Source organism: Otolemur garnettii, unplaced genomic scaffold, assembly GCF_000181295.1.
Source record: "Otolemur garnettii isolate 467f Iridium unplaced genomic scaffold, OtoGar3 scaffold00145, whole genome shotgun sequence".
In the NCBI taxonomy this organism is placed as follows: Eukaryota; Metazoa; Chordata; class Mammalia; order Primates; family Galagidae; genus Otolemur; species Otolemur garnettii.
Window position 1 is genome coordinate 2,181,760 of NW_003852540.1, and position 16,128 is coordinate 2,197,887.

The 16,128-nt window shown below is 51.1% G+C and overlaps 2 protein-coding genes across 3 annotated transcripts; one reads left to right on the forward strand and one right to left on the reverse strand.

The window, feature by feature from the left end:
• Positions 1 to 8,951: 8,951 nt before the first annotated feature.
• EMC6 (ER membrane protein complex subunit 6) lies at positions 8,952 to 9,802 on the reverse strand. The gene is made up of 2 exons (XM_012810936.2): positions 9,707 to 9,802; positions 8,952 to 9,508 (listed from the first exon to the last, which is right to left on the reverse strand). Exon 2 carries the CDS (start codon positions 9,467 to 9,469, stop codon positions 9,137 to 9,139), a length of 333 nt encoding a protein of 110 aa, XP_012666390.1. The 5' UTR covers positions 9,470 to 9,508; positions 9,707 to 9,802; the 3' UTR covers positions 8,952 to 9,136.
• A 110-nt stretch (positions 9,803 to 9,912) lies between these two features.
• Positions 9,913 to 15,096, forward strand: TAX1BP3 (Tax1 binding protein 3). Of its 2 annotated transcripts, none has more exons than XM_003799053.3 (4): positions 9,913 to 10,111; positions 13,202 to 13,321; positions 13,754 to 13,831; positions 14,116 to 15,096. In XM_003799053.3, exons 1-4 carry the CDS (start codon positions 10,073 to 10,075, stop codon positions 14,251 to 14,253), a joined length of 375 nt encoding a protein of 124 aa, XP_003799101.1. In that variant the 5' UTR covers positions 9,913 to 10,072; the 3' UTR covers positions 14,254 to 15,096. The 2 variants fall into 2 exon arrangements, with proteins under 2 accessions (XP_003799101.1, XP_012666392.1); XM_012810938.2 differs by lacking the exon at positions 9,913 to 10,111 and adding an exon at positions 11,195 to 11,780.
• The last annotated feature ends 1,032 nt before the right edge of the window (positions 15,097 to 16,128 follow it).

Here is a 16,128-nt window from a genome sequence, read left to right on the forward strand (position 1 = left end):
GCCCTGCCCGGCCCCCTGCCCCCCCACCTCAATGTTGTCCTACTTTACCCATGTTAAAATCTGGTCACCTTACCCTAGCACGCTGAGAGGCCGAGGCAGGTGAATTGCTTGAGCTCCCATGTTCAAGACCAACCTGAGCAAAAGCAAAGCACTTTCCCCCTTCCCAGCCCTGACACAGGGCTCCCAACTGCCCAGTCAGGGTAGGGTCTTGTGACTCTCCTCTTATAAATCACATCACAGGGGTTCACTAGCCTTTCCTCTGGCCCCAATTTTCCTGCCTTGCTTACTCAGGGAGTGGCAGCCTCCAGCTGGGAGCTGGGCATGGGCAGGGAAGGAGAGAGGAGAGAAACAGGCTGAGGGCTGCAGCAGTGGGCTGAGGAAGTGGGGGAGATCTTGATGGGGCAGGCCCAGAGCCCAGCAGCCCTCCAGTGCTCCCTGAGCTGACTGCCCCTTCTTGGACACCCACCGGAACTCCACTCCCTGAAGGGGAAAGCCTGGCCACCTTGCTTATCTCTGCTCAGTCACGCAGGCCTAGGCTGTGGTTGCCATGCAGTCACTATTGCTCATTGGTGGAATGATTCCAGAGGCCTCTGCCTGAGCATCTGCCTCGATTTGGGCTGCAGTAGGGACCCTGATAGAAGGCCCCTCTCTGTCTCAACGGCTCCCTACAGCCCTCTCTACCCTATGTGTGCCCTTTCCACCCCACACAGGTCTGGCTGCCTGGGGAATACAAAGGTGAATGAGCAGCAGCTGCAGACCCTGCAGGTCAAGGATACGTAACCAGAGCCCTTGGCTGCAGACTGATTTGGTGAAGATGGGGCCTGTACTGCCCACAGCTCTGGACCAGGAAGTAGAGTCTTCATGCCTGTGGGAGACAGGGGCTTCCAGGCACAGATGTCTCTCCTGCTCTATGGGATCTTACTATAGGCTTTTTGTCACATAAGGAAGGAGAGCCGCCCAATGGCCAGAGTGGCTCAGATCTGGAAGAGGAGGCCCTGGAGCAGGCACCCAGGGAAGGGGGTAGGCCAGGGGCCTGAGTGCAACTAGAGTGCTTTGATCTTCTCTGGGAACCTGGTTGGACATTTATTCATTCACACATGTGGTAAACATTTATCTGTGCATGCTCTGTGCCAGGCCCTATCCAAGAGATGCTGAAATGAGATGCTGACCCACTCTCAGGAGGAGGGGCACGTGTGTCACTCCTCCAAAGCCAACAGAGACATCACAGCCAGGCCCAGCCATGCTGGCCTGCCTCTAGCTGAACACAAATCCCCAAGGTAATGATGGCTGCTTGGAGAAAGTCTTTAGACAATACCCAAGGGGACATTTGGCTCTGCCCCCAAGAATAAAATTTAAAGGAGGCCAAGGAGACAACAGGATAGGACTGGGCCAGCTAGGAGGCAGCTGGCTCTTAAGGGGAGAGGCCAACTGTAAGGGCTTCTAGGTAATATGGGGAAGGGAAGGCAGGGCAGCCTCCATTTTGATGCCCTGTATTGGGAAGCTCTGGGAATATCCACTTGCCCATCTGGGTACTGCATCGGGCTGTGTAGTTTGTCGCTTGCTGTTGTGCGGCTGGATATCCCTGCTGGGCTCCCTTCCTTTCAGAGGCCTGGTCTGAAGTGCTAAAGAGATAACAGATGGTGCTCACACAGTGGATGTAAACGGTTGTTAGCTCCCCCCACCCTGTGCCTACCTCCCCACTCCATGCCCATGCAGAACCTGTACCTTGCTATTCAAAGTGAGATCCAAGGACCAGCAGCCTCAATGTCATCTGGGAGCCTGTCGGAAATGCAAAGTCTCAGGCCTCTCCCTCATCTTACTAAATCAGAACCTGCATTTCAACAAGGTTCTGAGGTCAATGACATTTGAAAAACCCTGAAGGAAAAAAGGCCAGCTTTGGTGGATGGAGCCAATTTCTAGGTCAGACTTACCCACCCTACCTTGAGATCAAGAGGATTTCTCTCCCATCCTGAAAGCACCATTAATTGATTTAAATTAAAATAGTTTGACTAGGTAATACTTACACGCGTATGATTTAAAAGGTGCAAAAGAGGGCAGCACCTGTGGCTCAGTGGGTAGGGTGCTGGCCCCATATGCCAAGGGTAAAGGGTTCAAACCTGGCCCCAGGCAAACTGCAACAAAAAAATAGCCAGGCGTTGTGGCAGACACCTGTAGTCCCAGCTACTCGGGAGGCTGAGGCAAGAGAATCGCCTAAGCCCAGGAGTTGGAAGTTGCTGTGAGCCATGTGACGCCACAGCACTCTACCAAGGGTGACAAAGTGAGACTCTCTCAAAAAAAAAAAGTGCAAAAGAATAGTGAAAAGTGGCCCTCTCACCTCTGTTCTCTGGAGGCCACCAGTGTTTTCAGTGCCAAGAGGCTCCCTTATTTTGCTGAGAATCCACTCAGTTACTTGCACACTCGTCCAGGCAATGAACTTTCCTGATGCCCGCATGTAAGACAGTCTGCCTGTACAAAATACACTTCAATATTGGGCATGGAGAGGCGGCCAGAGCTTTTCTCCTTATCCCACTGTATCTGGGTCATCCTCATATAGACCCAAGGTTGGGACACCTAGAGCTCCTCACCTACTGTTGTGATGAACTGCCTGGCAGAAAAGGCCTCAAGCCAATCCCAGGTGCTGTTTGGGCGGCTCCCTGCACACAGAAAGGGGTGTGAGCATCCTTCCACTGAGGCCTTTAGAGAGGGTTTCTGGCAAGGTCTTGGCAGGTCTCTGATGAGGCTGCCGCTGGAGCAGAGGGACATGGTCCCCAGGATAGGAGCCCTTCTGGAGCAAGTGACTCCCTCACCTCCAGTTTTCTGGGAACCCATCAACAAATCCAACCTGCTCTCTAAATAGCAAGTGAAAATTCTTTGTTATCCATTTAGGTGTTTCACATCTTCGCTAAAACAAACTCTTTTATTTATGATCTAGCATGTTTTGGAGGAAACAAAAAGGCAGGGGTCATGGCTGGTTGGGGATTGGCCTGATTCTTCCAACTGGATTTTGAAATGTGTCAGTGGAGCCCATATAACCTGGTTGCACTGTTTGTTTTATACTGGAATGAAAATTTCTTCCTACAGTTATTAATTCAGTAAATATTTATTGAGTACCTCTGGTATGGCAAATGTTGGACTAAATGCTAGTGATACAGTGGTGAGCAACTCAGATGTGATCCCTGCCCTTAGGCACTTCAGTCTAGAGGGGAATTAAACCCCCCCCCCCTTTTTTTTTTTGAGACAGAGTCTCACTATGTTGCCCTCCGTAGAGTGCCATGCCGTTACAACTCACAGCAACCTCAAACTCTTGGGCTTAAGTGATTCTCTTGCCTCAGCCTCCCCAGTAGCTGGGACTACAGGCACCCGCCACAATGCCCGGCTATTTTTTGTTGTTGTTGTTGCAGTTGTCATTGTTTTAGCTGGCCCGGGCCAGGTTCGAACCCTCTGCCCTCGGTGTATGTGGCTGGCACCTGTAACCACTATGCTATAGGCGTCGAGCCAGAGGGAGTTAAACCTTAATCATCAGAGACTCAATAGGCTGTTTCAGAGTTCAACCAGAAACAGCCAGAGCTTTCCCCAAGGCTGTAATGTATGATGTATCTGAATTGGAAAGGCAAAGGCAGCCTGACTTAGGAGGCAGGGAAGCATTCTAGGTGAAGGAACCACATTCACACTTTGACAGGGGAAGGAGCAACTGAGGAACTGGATGAGGTCTGCAGACTGGAGTGGGCTCTGTGAGGCTTCTTTGTAATCAAGTTGACTTTAGTTGTAGGATTGCTCCATTAAAATTTACTTCCTGGGCGGTGCCTATGCTCAGTGGGTAGGGAGCCAGCCCAATATACTGAGGGTGGAGGGTTCACCCTGGCCCCAGCCAAACTGCAGCAGCAACAACAACAACAACAAAATAGCCGGGTGGGCGGGCACCTGTAGTCCCAGCTACTCTGGAGGCTGAGGCAGATAATTGCCTAAGCCCAGGAGTTGGAGGTTGCTGTGAAGCTGTGTGATGCCATGGCACTCTACTGAGGGTGATAAAGTGAGACTCTGTCTCTACAAAATAAATAAATAAAAAATAAAATTTACTTCCTTAGAGGATTCATTCATCCCGATGGCCTCCCTACTGACATCAAGGGTCCTAGGCTCAGAAAAGCCAGTGATCCCATCACAGCTTCTGGATGCTGTTGCACAGTCCACCAAAGTTCCCTTGCTGTCTGCCAGCCCTCCCCTCCCCAGCTTTTTTTCAGCATTATCATCATCAATCTTATAGAAAATGGCTTTTAATTGGGGAAAAGTGAACCAGGAACTTGAGCTCTTTTCAAATTTGGGAAAACCCTTTTCTCACTAGACAATGGTTGCCTTATTACAAAGATGAGACTATAGCCTCTCAAGAATTCCTTTCCAGGTGGCGCCTGTGGCTCAAGGGAGTAGGGCACCGGCCCCATATACCAGAGCTGGTGGGTTCAAACCCGGCCCTGGCCAAAAACTGCGAAAACAAACAAACAAACCCCCCCCCCCCAAAAAACTCCTTTCCGTTCTGATAATTTGGGATCACATGAATTGCCCTAGCCTAAACTGGTCTACCTAGTATTCAGCTATCTCGTGGCTTTGGGAGTACCATGATGCCAGCCAGTGGGACACTGGGTGCTATTTATGTGACATCATGAGGACCAGGCATAAAAAACCAAAGTACCCCCTCCTCCTGAGGTTAGCGTCATTGGGGTTGACTAGTTGTGCCAGTGACTTGGCCCCTGCCACTCATCAGTTCTTCCTCAGTGGCCGGTTGCTCCACTGGGGAACCAAGTGTAGAAGGGGCACGTGACTTCCTCCAGGTGTCTTTGAGCACCTCAGCTAAGGACTACAGTGCTTCTTAAGAGTTCCTAAATCTGGCTTGATGCTCATGCTCAGTGGTTGGGGCACCAGCCACATACACTGGGGCTTGTGGGTTTGAACCTGGCCTGGGCCTGCTAAAAACAATGACAACAAAAAGCCGGGTGTTGTGGCGGGCACCTGTAGTCCCAACTACTTGGGAGGCTGAGACAAGACAATTGCTTGAGCCCAAGAGCCCAAGAGTTTGAGGTTGCTGTGAGATGTGACGCCATGGCACTCTACGGAGGGTAGAGGGCAACATAGTGAGACTCTGTCTCAAAAAAAAAAAAAGTTCCTAAATCAGCCGGGCAGGTGGCTCACAGCTGTAGTCCTAGCACGCTGGGAGGCTGAGGCGGGTGAATTGCTTGAGCTCCCATGTTCAAGACCAGCCTGAGCAAAAGCAAGACCCTCCCTCCCCACGTTTCTAGAAAAACTTATGCAAGAGGATCTCTTGAGCCCATGAATTGGAGGTGCTGTGAGCTGATGGCAACGGCACTCTAACCAGGGTGACTGAGGCTCTGTCTTAAAAAAAAAAGTGTTCCTAAATCACCCCGTTTGGGGTAGCATCTTTTTTTTTTTTGAGACACAGTCTCACTATGTTGCCCTTGGTGGAGTGCTGTGGTGTCACAGCTCAAAGCAACCTCAAACTTTTGGGCTTAAGCAATTCTCTGGCCTCAGACTCCTGAGTAGCTGGAACTACAGGTACCCACCACATTGCCTGGCTGTTTTTTTTTTGTTACAGTTGTCATTATTGTTTAGCTGGCTCAGGTTGAGTTGCAACCCTAGAGCCTTGGTGTATGTGGCTGCCACTGTAACCACTATGCTAGGGCGCCGAGCCGGCATAGCATCTTACATTTCTGGAAAAGGATTCCACTTGGTTCCAATTCACCTCCTCCTACCAGTGACACAACTTTCCTCAGGGTACACTCTAACCAGTGGATCCAGGAACTCAACAGCTTTCTGTAAGCTGTTTCTCCTTAGGCCAGTACACAGAATTAAAGGGAGAGAAGATGGCACTTTCTGGGACCTGCCCAATATATGTGTTCTCTGACACTTATTTGGTTATAAAACAATAAAAGGTGTCAATTTCAAACATGTCCTGATTTTTTTTCCCCTTCAGGTCTTTATAGTTACCCTGTGTTTTAGGGGAAAATGCAAAGAGAAGGTGAGACCAAAAGAGGCAGACACAATTAGCAAGCAATATATTATGTTCCTTGTTATCTTGCAAAGAAATTCAAGTGAAAGCAAGGAAACTCTTTAAATGAGCAACATTAAAAAAAAATAAAAGGCTAGGAAGACTTTAAAATAAAGCTGGAACTTTTCAATGAATGTAATTTGATGAAACTTGGAAGGCATTTAGAATCAAGTTTTTATCCTCTGCCCTAGAAGCTTATTGAATTCCCTCAAAACAATATAAACATGAAGACATTCACTGCAGTATTTTTATAATAGTGAAGGCCTCAAACAAACTTACTGCTCAATAATAAGGAAATGGTCAAGTAAATCGGCTCACTTACCCTTTTCCTCCTTTCCTACCAGTAGGACCAACCCCTCTGCTTCCTAACTCAGCATCAAGAATGAGCCCTTGGCTCAGTGCCTGTAGCTCAGTGACTAAGGTACCAGCCACATACACCAGAGCTGGCAGGTACAAATCCAGCCCAGGCCTGCCAAACAATGACAACTACAACCAAAGGAAAAAAAAAAAGCCGGTGTTGTGGCTGAAATAACTTAGGGGACCTGGAAAAAGACTCAGACCCCTACTTAGGTTAATTAATTGGTATTTTACCTGCTGCAGGGGCTGCTGCTCTGAGAGACAGTCAGCACCCAGTGAGAGTGTGAGTTACCTTTTATAGGCTTTGTGTAAGCATATTACTGAAGTGAAACGTGGCTGGTTAAGGGGGGTTACAACTCAGGTAGTCAGAGATACAGCAATGGAACAATAATTAATAGTTTCAGTTGACAATGGACACATTTCATATCACAATGGTTATGGTTATACAACAGTAATTAATCAAGTCTCAGTGAGTTTTCCACCATTGTTCATCTACTGAGAACTTTGGGGTTTTGTGAAACTTGGGACTTTTTTTCCTTGTACCTGAAGCTTGTTCTTGGCAACCCTAGGAGGAAGAAGGGGGCCTGGGAATGTGTTCTCGGCCACCCTGGGGGGAGGAGGGACTTGCCTTGTTCCTGGAATCGACTCTGGGGGGAGAAGGGAGGAGGGAAATGGGCTGGAAAGGGCGGGAGGGGGGGAACAGGTGAGGGCTGGGGAACAGGAGTGGGTAGGGGAAAGAGGGCTGGGTTACAACATGGCGGGCACCTGTAGTCCCAGCTGCTTGGGAGGCTGAGGCAAGAGAATCCCTTAAGCCCAAGAGTTGGAAGTTGCTGTGAGCTGTGATGCTACAGCACTCTACCCAGGGCGACAGCTTGAGACTCTCTCAAAAAAACAAATAAAAAAAAGAATGAGGCCCTCCTTTCCCACTCAGAGAAAGCTCCAAGATGACTGAGGTGTGCAAACCATGACTGTGAGGATCTTTAGTGGTAGGTAGAAGTCTCATTGGGAGATGAAGGCAAAGCTGTGGTTTTAGCTGCTTCTTAGCTTTGTGCACATGCATATGGTCCTGAACCCAACATGGAATTCAGGAAGTTTAGATCCCAGATCCATCTCCGCTATTGGCTATGAGCTACCTAAGGTCTGTAAAAGAGAAGGGAACTTGGATTCAAGCTCTCAGATTCCCTTACTGATTTTTTTTTTTTTTTTTTTGAGACAGTGCCCTGAGCAGAGTGCCGTGGCGTCACAGCTCACAGCAACCTCCAACTCTTGGGCTTAGGTGATTCTCTTGCCTCAGCCTCCCAAGTAGCCAGGACTACAGGTTCCTGCCACAATGCCCAGCTATTTTCTTCTTACAGTTGTCATTATTGTTTAGCTGGCCTGGGCCAGGCTCAAACCCCCCAGCCTTGGTGCATGTGGCTGGTGCTGTAACCACTGTGCTACAGGCACTGATTTGCATCACTCCTGACTAAAAACTTCCAAAGACTTCCCCCAATTTCCCAATACCGCCATCCACAATTGGGCTTAGTCCTACCTTGTAGCTTTTCTCACTCTCCAGACACAGGCTACCCTCCGTCTTGTCCAATGGCTTTCACACATGTTTTGCCTGCAAGTATCTCCTTCCTGACACTTGGCTGTGCTATTCAGCTGACCTTGTGATCTCAGATGTTATTTCCTCATAGACTTCCTAGACTGCCCCCTCCCATCCCAGGCTACTACATAGGCTTTGGGCTCCTATATATTCTTTTCATAGCATTTACCATAATTTAGATATATGTGAAATTAGGTAATGCTGGCCTCTCAGACTACAGAGTGCATGAACATGTTCATTACTATACTCTAAACGCAGTATTTTTCAATTAAACATACTCATGTTATTCAAGATAATCCTCTTGACAAGAAAGGACAGATTGAAAGTAGCCCAGAGTTTAGCATTATGGCCTGTTTAATCTTCACTGGACATGTTCTTTTTTTTAAAAAAAGGGCTTGAACTATTTATTTTTTTAATGGAAAAGACTGCTACTGTGACTAGATGAAATGAAAATGACACTATTCATACCTGGTAGTGGTTAGTGGGAGGAAATGCTGGCCTTTGAAAAGGTACACACAGCAGATACAGCAAGAGCATATAAAAAGACCTGACCTGCATTTGAATCCTGGCTGTCGCTTCCTAGCTGTGCCTCCTCTGGCAGAGGTTTTTAACTTCTCTCAGTATAAGGTTCCTCATTAACAGGGAATGACTAACATTTACTCTATAAAGTTATTGCTAGAATTAAGTGAGATAACTGGTATAAAAAAGTATAAGGCACAATACCTGACATATAGGGAGCACTCAATAGTAAGTATTAGCTATTATTAGTTCTTATAATGTTAACAATAAATTCTCTTCTTTATACGCACTGTGGTCCCTCTCTGGGTTGTTTATGTGGAAATGCAAAGAAATAACAGAAGGCTACGGCCTAGTCCCTGTTCTCCAGGAGCCAAATCTGGGCGATTTTGCACGAACCACAAATCATGTGTTAAGGTAGGAAAGAACTCCACAAAGTGTCTCACGCTTCATTTAATCTGAAGATACAGGCTCTCCGTCTTCAGATATAAATTATTTATAACATTACAGAACAGGCAGCGTATTCGACAATTTAAAAACTAAGTAAGTCTACACGGTGTTAATTGCTGGCAACAGTCCTCCCAATCTGTTTTTTTAAAAAAGTCACCCCTGCCCCCATTTCAGTAGACGTGCACCATGCCATAGAGGAAGGTCCAGAACAGGACGTAGGTGAAGAGACCGCCGATGAGGCCTCCTGTAAAGAGAGGTCTTCGTGACTTAAAATATTTGTTCCACCTCCTTCCCGCCTTAAGAATCAGGAGCAGGGAGAGCAGAACGGAGGCAAGCAGGTAGAAGATGAAGCCGTAGAGGCCGGTGAGGCCAAGGATGCCGGCGGTGGCCCCCGACAGCGCTGACACTGAGGTCCGGCAGTAATCCAGGACAGCGGCGTTGCCCCGCACGGCTGCCTCACTGATGAACGGCGGCCCTTCACGCTTGGCCACCACCGTTGCCATCGCACCCGCCGGGGCTCGGCTTCTCGTTTTATCGCGGAGCTGCGGAGAAAACCAAGTTACAAGTGGCGCCCGAAGCGTGGCGAGTTGGGTTCACGTTGCCCCCTCCCCCTGGAGTTTCCGCGACCTGGCACCACTCCCGGGCTTCAGACCTTCCAAAGACGCCTGGAAGGCTGAAGGCTCAGGCCGGCCAGGGGGCAGCAACACGTCTACATTCCCTGGCCAGATCTGCCCAGTTACCTGGAACACGGCGGCGGTCACTGTCACTTAAGCCTTCTCTCACACAAGCCAGGGTACAGATTCGCGCGGCGCCATCTTGCTCTGAGGGCTGCCGGGAAGGCTCAGTCTGCGCTTGCGCCCAGATCTCGCCCTGCCCCCTCGCGCCTGCGCCGCGGGCACCGGCCGTTCTCTCCCGGCTTTTCTACGCACGCACTGGGATTTCCGAAAGCAGAACATCGCTCCGGCCGGTGATTGGTTGAACGTTCGCTAACTATTCATGAAGGGAGGGGCCGCGCCCGGCTGCCTTTGTTAACCAGAGAGGGCGCGGCCGCCGGGACTCACTGTCGGCTTCACCGTGGGGTACTTGGTTGCCAGACTGGGGTCGAGATGTCCTACGTCCCAGGCCAGCCGGTCACCGCAGTGGTGGTGAGTGCGCTCGTGATGGCTCCTCTTCTTGTCTTGCTCCCACTTCGCAGAGCGGCAAACTGACACCCTTAACTGGCTGACAAAGCATCGAACCCGGGCTCCTGCAGTCCGGCGGCCTCTGTCGGAGCGGGGCTGCATTCTCCCCCAGTCTCGTAGCAGGTGGCTGGGACCCGAGAGCCTCCCGAGACCTTGGACGTCGCCGGAGTGGACTCCTTTCAGCAGACTGGGGTGGGGAGGACGAAGGAGAAAAGGCATCTGTGGGAATCCGGTTAAGCGCTCCCTTCTCAGGCCTCCTTGTTCCCAGCTGGGCAACCACGGGGCGGGGTGCGGGGGGAGGGCGGGCGCCGGCCCGAAGTTCATGAGTCGCAGCCTTTGGAATGAGGAAATGCTTCCTCCGCTCCAGCCGGCGCCGCTGCCCAGAGGAGGGAGTTTGGGGGTGGAGCTGGCCCAAACCTGCCACAGCAGCCCCTCTCCTCTTCCCGTCCAACCTTGCTCCTCGGACCCGCTCGCCGCCCAGCCCAGACAGAATGCTCGAACAACTGGTTCCATTCCTCTCCAAACTTTTCCTGGATCCCCTAGCCCTTGAGACAAAGTTCAGGTTCCCGCTTGGCACTTGAAGCTTGAGGAGACCCATTGGAGTCAGTCTAGGGCCCTGGCCTCTCCCTTGACTAGTCTGGGTGCTGCGTGCTACTAGATTAGGATAAGGGAAGAAGGAGCCTGGGAGTTTGGACCCAGATGCTAGTGTCATAGTTGTATGGGGCCTGGAGACCAACCCCATGGTACAGGTGGGGAAACGATCCCAAAGAAAAGTCCAGCCAATTATAGGAAGCCCTCAGGGAAGACCCAGGTCTCCCAACCCGGGGGAAAATGTGCCTGCTGGGCTTGTAAGGAGTAAAGTGAAAGTCCCAGCCCTGAAGCATTAAAGACTGGCTGTGGTTTCTCAGATGGGTGTGTTGGAGTGCTCCAAGATGGGTGGAGGCAGAGAAGCCACTGATAAAGGTGACACATGAGGGTGAGCTTAGAAGACAAGCTCAGACCCTAGGAAACATTGCAGGACCTGCGGACAGCTAGGCGTCACCCTGTCTGCACCAGCCTGACTTTTCTAGATCCCTAGCTGCCTGAGAGAGGGGGGGCCAAGTTTGTTAAAAGAGGGTAAGCCGCAGGGAGTCACCTTGCTGCCTAACCTTATGTAGAAATTCAGGACTGGGCCCTGTCTCTTAGCCCAAGGGCCTGTACTTACTATGGGGGTGGGTGCACAGTTAAGTTTTGGCAGAGGTGGAGCAGGCCTGGAAGAACTCACACTTTTGGGCATGAGGATCCAGGTGCAGTGGGCCTCAGAGATCATACCTCCTGCTCCTCACCCTCCTGCCTTGGCTGGTCACAGGGCCTTCCTCAAAGCTTTAGGACCAAGGTCCCCCAATTCTTCTAACACCAGGAACAGTGGTAGGGTCAAGCTCCTCCCTCTTGTCTTGGATTGGGGATGGGGTGGGGAGGATTCCTCCACAGTCCCTGCCCTCTCCCATGTAATTACCATTTTGGCCACTCCTCTGAACTTTGGCTCCATAGATCTATCTGGACACCCACCTGTATGGCTCCAGGCACTCCAGCTCAACCTGCGCCTCCTCCTCCTGGGTCCCCATCTGAGAGATGGTGTGTCCAGCCAGGCCAGGTGACCAAGTACTCCTTTTCTAAGAGCAGTCCCCAAGTCTGCTGACTGTAATTTCCAAGTGGCTCATGTCCCCTGGTCTCCATAATCCCACCTCTGGGAGATGTTGGTTCCCCTACCAACTACTTCAGTGGTAGCCATGCCCTGCCCTACTCCCCGAGTCCTGAGGACTCTAGGTCAGGTGGCCATGCTACTTGTCATCTCCTCAAGGCCTGGAGCAAAAGATCCCTTCTTTGTGAAGGCTCTTCGGGTCTAGATCAAGTTACCTTTTGCTTTTTTCTCCCCTATTCCTGCTAAAACTCTCAACTTTTGGAGTCATGAGGTCTGACTCCCAGTATCTGGTGATGGGTGGGTGCTTGCTGAGAGCTTTGAAAGGAGCCAGGCACAGCTGGGACCATAGACCCAGAGCATGGTGGGAGATCCCTAGAACATTCCTGTCTCCTACACTGCACAAGAACAGGGCTTGGGGCTAAGGGGGACCTTCCATTCCCTCCCATACACCTTCTCTTCTAGGACCAGTCTCATGGGCCTACATCCCACAGCCTTCTTGATCAATTCCCATCCTCACACGTTCAACCTTATTTCACTTCTCAGTTCTGCATCCTGCACTGTACACTTTGGTCTCACAAACACAAATCCACAGCGCCTTTAAGCCTTTGCTCTTGTTCCTTTGGCCAGCAAGCCTATTCTCTCTTTTCTGCATAAATTTGATCTGTTTTTCCTGAGTGCCTCCTGTCTCGCCCTTGACAGGGCTAGCTCAGCAATCTGAGCTGCCCCAGCAAGGTGCCTGCTTTGCAGGCCTGACCCTCCTTGTTCTGTGTGGACACCCCCTGGGAACTGGGCCTCTTATCCTTGGAAACCATAGCACCCTGGTTCTTGGGCCAGGAGGGGCTTAAAGCACATGTTGACTTAAGGCTGGTGCTTGAAACTAAAATGATATGGGGGGGAGGGACAGTAGAGGGGGCTCAGTGCCTGTAGCACAGTGGTTATGGCACCAGCCACATACACCAAGGGTGGAAGGTTTGAGCCCGGCCCTGACCAGCTAAACAACTGCAACAAAAAAATAGCTGGGCATTGTGGTGGGTGCCTGTAGTCTAGCTACCTGGGAGGCTGAGGCAAGAGAATTGCTTAAGCCCAAGAGTTGGAGGTTGCTGTGAGCTGTAACACCACAGCACTCTACCAAGGGCAACATAGTGAGACTCTGTCTCAAAAACAAGCAAACAAAACAAACAATGAGGGAAATGGCTGAAGACAGAGAGAGGGCTATGTGGGTAGGTCAATGTAGCCAATTTCTGAGTTCCAATCCCCACCCCCTTGGCATGGCTCTGAGCTGGCCCAGCAGTCTGCGGTTGCTGCTGGGGACACAGACCAGATTCATTCTCCACCCACCCACCTTCCCCACAACTTGCTTTTTTCTTTGCCAGCAAAGAGTTGAAATTCACAAACTGCGTCAAGGTGAGAACTTAATCCTGGGCTTCAGCATTGGAGGCGGAATTGACCAGGATCCGTCCCAGAATCCCTTCTCAGAAGATAAGACAGACAAGGTGAGGGGAGACTAGGGTCTTGGGACCTCTCCATGGGGCACAGAGGCCTGAGATGGTGGGTCTCTGCTTCCTTGTCCTGCATAGATGATGAAGACATCATCCCTCTGAAACAATGCAAAGAAGGTTCAAGAAATGATCTCATGGGAATAAGTAGGGGTGCAGGTGAGGAGTGGGCCTCCCAGCCCTAGGAAGTCCTGCTCAGTCAGAGCACAGGAGGAGCAGAAGATGGCTGTCAGCAGGGGCTGGTACATTGTGAGGCAGCCATGCTCTCCCCCCACTATCTGGGCACAGCTTGTACCAGCCGTGTGCACTGGGGAGAGGCCAGGGACAAGGACAGCAGGACAGCTGAGATTGTCCCATGCTGAGTTCTACTCTGTGGATTAGGAACCAATCCAGTGAGCGCAGGGGCTGACCTGGGCTGCTTCTTTCCAGGGCATTTACGTCACACGGGTGTCTGAAGGAGGCCCTGCTGAAATTGCTGGGTTGCAGATTGGGGACAAGATCATGCAGGTAACAGGTCTCCCAAAGGAGGACAAGGTTTGGGCCAGATGGTCTGAAGCACGTGGTAGGGTTGGGGGTGCCCATGCTTCCCAGCTGGGAGAGATTCACCCTGCTGGTCTTACCCCCAGAGGCAGGTAGCTTTCTCTCCTGTGTCTCAGCTGTCGTGCTTAGTGTCACTTAGCCCTGGGATGTCAGCTTGGGGACCTGCTGGGTGGCCCAGGCTCCCCAAAGTCCTCTGCTTCCAGATACGAGGGTGGGGAGTTAAGGTGGGCTGTGTTCTCTCCTTGGGCCAGGTGAACGGCTGGGACATGACCATGGTCACACATGACCAGGCCCGGAAGCGGCTCACCAAGCGTTCAGAGGAGGTGGTGCGACTGCTGGTGACACGGCAGTCACTGCAGAAGGCTGTGCAGCAGTCCATGCTGTCCTAGCAGCCCTCCATCGTCTGTGCCTGCCTGCTTGCCTATTTGTACAGTGACATCACTTCCACACTGTCTGCCTCTCATCCTGGCTTCTAAGTGCTGGGCCCCAGCTCAGAAGGGCAACCACTGACCCCAGAGGCCTGACCCAATTCTACTTCCCCTCTTCCGACTTTGGGACCAGCTCCCTTCCTTGGACACTGAGGACTGGATACAGGGCATGGGGCTGAGTGGTAGCCAGTCTGCAGTGACCAAAGGCTCGGTCTCCAGACTCTGCTGCTTGGCCACAGCAATGCCCAGGCAAGGGGGAAACACCATTTCCTGGGAGCCACCAATGCTGGGAAATGCCAGGCGGGCTGGCATTTCCTGCTTTGCCCTGCCCCATACTGCCTGCGCCCCCTCCGCAGTACCTGTGCCCTCTGCTTTTCCCTGTGTTGCCCAGTGGGGAACAGGACACACACACTGCCAGGGGCATGACAGTTTGCCTGGGTGGAAGCCAGGCAGGCTCCCTGTTCACCTCTATTCTCCCAAAGGCTGCTGGCCTCCCGAGGGTTTGCTTGCTTACAGGATTTAGAGAGGTTCAAGGCTGACATTTCAGCACAGCTCTCAGGATTGCTATTTTCCTCTATGCCTGTGGGTTTAACTTTTGTATTTTTTTAATCACAACTTTGATATAAAATTTATCTTACTTTTTGGAGATGCCAGTCCTACTTTTGAATGTTGCTTCCTAATTCACGTTTAAGAACAGCTGCTCTTACCAAGTGTACAAGCCTTACCTTGTTAACTGTGGAAATGGGGCAGCAGCACGTGTCTCTTACCCCATGTTGTGTGTACAATAAACAATGCTGGAATTCACAAGGGCTTTTTGCTGAGGCACGTAGGTGGGATATTTGGGGTGGAGGGGCACTCTGGGGCGAAAGTTCGGGTTTTATGGCTGGCTACCTGTCTTCTGCTGTTCTGTGACAAAGCCTAACTATTCCCAGGCCCAGCTGCCCTGAAAGTCTGAGGCTGGTGGAGCCTTAGAAGCCTCACTGCTCTCTGCAAGACCACATCTGTGGGAGTGTCTGGGAGCACCTTCACTGCAGCTGAAGTGGGAAGCCTGGGGTATATGTGGTTTCTTGGGTATCACTGTGAAGCCCCTAAGTACCCCAACTTCCCCATGCAACCTAGGTCTAGCTCCTATCCAGGATGGGCCTTGTGGACACCCACGGGTTCATGGGAAAAATACCTGTCCCTAAGGCTATGTAAATGTGTTCTGTGTACAGCCAGGGGTGCAACCCTAAATGACCCCTGGGGCTGAGATCTGGCCAGGAGGGGGTGAGCCCAAGAGTACCTGGGCCTCTACCTACCAGGTCTGGGAAGGTGCTGCCACTCCAAGACCTGCTTAGCATTGCCAAATCAGATTTTTAAAGAAAAGTCAAGAATTGGAAATGTCCCATATTTAAAGTATGACACCTAATAACACATTCTGTGAAGAATCACTGGGTGACCCAAATAAAACAGGTCAGTGGGTTTGGTCAGGCTGCCATCTTTGCTGTATGGTGACAAGACCTTGGATTCCTGGTTATTTGTTACAACTGGACAGAGGAAGACTGGATGAGACCCCAGTGCCCTTCCTCCCAGTGGTGGTTTTCTTTTAAAAACCTCATTGAGGCCTCATCCACATCCACATTGTGAGTGACATCCACCAGTAAGGGCAAAGACATGGTACCTGTGAGACCTACCTGGCCCTGGGTGGGCAGGTGTCTTCCACTACCAAAGAAGGCTTCCCAGCGAAGTGCAATGTCAGCACGCAGCCACCTCACGGCAGTTCCCTTCACAACCCTATGCACTTCCTCACACCAGTGAGCAAGGCCATCTCCCTAAGCCCCAAGGACTTGGTTCGGA